At 48.1% G+C, this 3,091-nt stretch overlaps 1 protein-coding gene across 1 annotated transcript in view; it reads left to right on the top strand.

Moving 5' to 3' along the window:
- Pmar_PMAR001024 (ATP-dependent RNA helicase protein, putative) overlaps positions 1–1,423 on the top strand; it is a gene marked incomplete at its 5' end in the record, with an annotated part of 4,880 nt that extends 3,457 nt beyond the window's left edge. The window contains 6 exons of the mRNA XM_002780386.1: positions 63–156; positions 205–340; positions 440–594; positions 643–1,052; positions 1,110–1,215; positions 1,261–1,423. Coding sequence (XP_002780432.1) covers positions 63–156; positions 205–340; positions 440–594; positions 643–1,052; positions 1,110–1,215; positions 1,261–1,409 — 1,050 coding nt within the window. The 3' untranslated portion in view covers positions 1,410–1,423. The remainder of the gene's footprint in view (positions 1–62; positions 157–204; positions 341–439; positions 595–642; positions 1,053–1,109; positions 1,216–1,260) is intronic.
- Positions 1,424–3,091: the final 1,668 nt, after the last annotated feature.

The raw sequence follows: 3,091 nt of genomic DNA, 5'->3' as shown, positions 1-3,091 counted from the left end.
CTCATTATATCCCATAAAGTTGCAGGTTATTCGGCACAGCTGACAAGGTTTCTACCTCCAAGATGAAATTACTATCGATGTGCATTGGTAAAGCCCTTTATCCTAATATATCGTACCCAGCCAAGAGCAACAGGACTGAAGGGACGGCCAAGGACTGTAGGGACGAAACCCTTACTTGCTGTGTCATTCCTCTTTCTGTTTCAGGCTTATTTACTGTACTGGCTGGTAACCTCGCGGCGGACAGGTTTGCGTCGATACATCCTCAGAGCGTTCTCTATCCCATCGCTAACGAGATATCACCCGAGACGGAATGCGTGGGCTTTTCCTCGCTTTTGCTAACGTGAGAGTTACTCAAAGAGATGGGGCTTGAATTCCTCGGCTCTGAAGCACTCACTCTGAATGGGGGCTATCACAGCTCTTATTATATACTTCTTTCAAGGTATCGTCCCTTCATCGTTCATTGCATACGTCTACCACTGCTATCTACTCTACTCTTTGCCGCAGCCAACGTGAATACTAATACCCAATGCGACTCTCTGGTCATCGACCAGCGACTCTACCTTACTACTCGGGGATCCATCGAGAAGTTGCTAGGTAACGGCATATGCTGCTCACTACTCCTTGACTGAATGAGTCGCTCAGGTACAGCAATAGTCGTACGTCAGTGGTTAGAGAGTCGTATGGATTTGGAAATTTCGGCACTATTCGAAGCTTTTGACTGGGGAGTTTGGGAACTCGCTGAGACAGATAAGACTCTTCCAGACCATCAGCCCTCAGCTGAAGGCAGTCCGAGATTACCGGCTGAACTCAGTCGAGCTCGAGGAGAATGTCATCGTCATACTGTTGATATGGAGGAGTTACAGTCTCGCATGCTGCAGCTACAAGACCTGGCTGCTGCAGTCGAATTTGATTGGCAGATCATCAGTGAGGGCGATGCTGCAATACTGGCGCCCTCCCAACGAGGCGAGAGAGTAACATCATGGCTCACTTGGGGTAACGTGGATGACACCCGTATCGATATTAGCTCGGGTCAGGTTTCTGACTCTTTGAAGGTGAGCGATGCAAGATCATCCAATGATCATCATTGGTTGGATATATGCATATCTCAGGTTGATTGGAGATGTCCAGATTGTGGCTTCAAAGGCCGATTGAACAGAAAAGAAATAAGCGACCACAAGCGGCGCTTTTGTAACGGCATGTCCCTATATGATGGAGGTGCGGTACTTGGTCTCCATATGATATTTGACAAAAATGTGTCAGACGGTCCTGTCGTTGCAGTCGGTAACTCTTCGGAGGATCTAACCGACGAGGTGAAGTATGACGCTAAGTGTGAAGACTGCAGCCTTGATCTTTCCAAGATGGATACGATAGAAATCCTCGAGCATAAGAGATCCCACGGTCGAGTTTGATGACTCTTAATTGCTCTTTCGATAAAGTAAGAGGTTTCCAATACTCACTTATGGAGAGTCACTGTGTAGTGCAGTACTACTAGTGCTGTAACAAGTCGTTTGAGATGTAGTAGTTAATTATGTGATGTATAGGTTAGCCACCTAATTCAGCCAAACATAATGTCATATTCAACCGAACAGTACTTTCGTCGACATGCTAGACAGACAGTGGTTGCTGTGCTATTTGGACGGATCAATGGCTGTGTCGAGAGCCATCATCAATGATGATTCATCATTACTAGACGGTTTAGCCTTGCTCTGGGAGTATGCTCTTCCGGCTGTAATAGCATACGATAAGGCACCAGAGGTTTCCTTAGGGATCACTCGCACGGGGCGGGTACTCTTCGGCAGACTTTCACCGGGTCACTGGTCCGTACTCGATGAGAAAGCTTCATCTCATAATTACTTGATTGTGGAAGTTTGTCCACGCCATGGAAGGCAGGTGTCGAGGACAACCCGCATCCTTCTAGACGGTGTCATAATGACGATGTCCGCACCGCTACTCGGCTGCCAATTCGAGCATAGCCTGTGCTGCTGTCCCTCGAGCGAGGATGGCAGTCCAGTTGCTGCATACTGTATATCTTACCGGGTAAAACGCTTAACAGGAGTATAGGATGGGTAAGACTTATCTATCCTATGCTCCGGCCAAGCGTTTTGTCAGTCGGATCCATCTCGAACCACCCACGATGTTTGGTCGATCAGAAGATCTCTTGGAAGTAAAACATTCCATTCGTGAGATGCGAGAATCCCTCATGTTGGGTGAGATCACAGTCCTGCTTTTCGCTCGTGGCGATTCTTCGACTCTCGCCCGAGGATTCGTCTTGTACGTTCCTCAGGCTGTTTTTCTGCCATCTCCGATAGTGACTGTATCAGCGAGGACTGTGTCCAACTATGCGGTGCTGACAGTATGCGGAGTAGCAGCAATGCTATGCTGAGGATAGCCATCGTGAGGAAACCGCGATCATCGAGGCTTTGGGTTCAACCCAATGGGTCGTGACAATCATCGAGAAGTGTTGGTGCGGGCGGCCGACAATCTGCAAGCCAGAGTGAAGAAGCTCAAGCGAGAAGTAACCCTAATAGGGATTCTCAGTTGAGTCTATATCAGTTATGTCTATGGAGTGAGATATTCAAAGAAATTCCGCGAAGGAAATACAATACTTGCGCTCCTGTCCGACTGTCGGACTCTGACAGAATCTGTCGAGAGAGAGGTTCTTATCAAGCGAATCATTTTGGCTTTCCACCGCAAGCTTTTCCCCTATATACACATAGTATTGAATACTGTCGGTGCGATGCTATTGGCCATGAACAGTCGCAATAAGACGGTAGCGCTCCATGTCGACAAATACGCGGAGAAGTGGTTCGGTGAGTGAAACGGTAAGCATGAGTGGTTGGATGATCTGGTAAATACGTCATCGACACTCGGATCTCCATGCTGAGATATTGGAGGTCCACTCTGTGAGAGACCCAAAACAGCTCTCTAGGAGGGCGTGAAGAGCGATATTCACCACTAGAAGCTCCGGTAATCTGCAGTATCGTCTTCGCTTGTCGGGATCACTGAAAACAATGGAACCAATTCTACCAGGGTCACTAGACGGTCACCAGTGGTGACTCAACACGCCTCACAAGTGAAGGTTCTCTACAGC

The sequence above is a fragment of the Perkinsus marinus genome (assembly GCF_000006405.1).
Source record: "Perkinsus marinus ATCC 50983 genomic scaffold scf_1104296944404, whole genome shotgun sequence".
NCBI classification, from domain to species: domain Eukaryota; phylum Perkinsozoa; order Perkinsida; family Perkinsidae; genus Perkinsus; species Perkinsus marinus.
The sequence above is the reverse complement of the archived record's forward strand: the minus strand, read 5'-3'. Positions and strand labels throughout refer to the sequence as shown.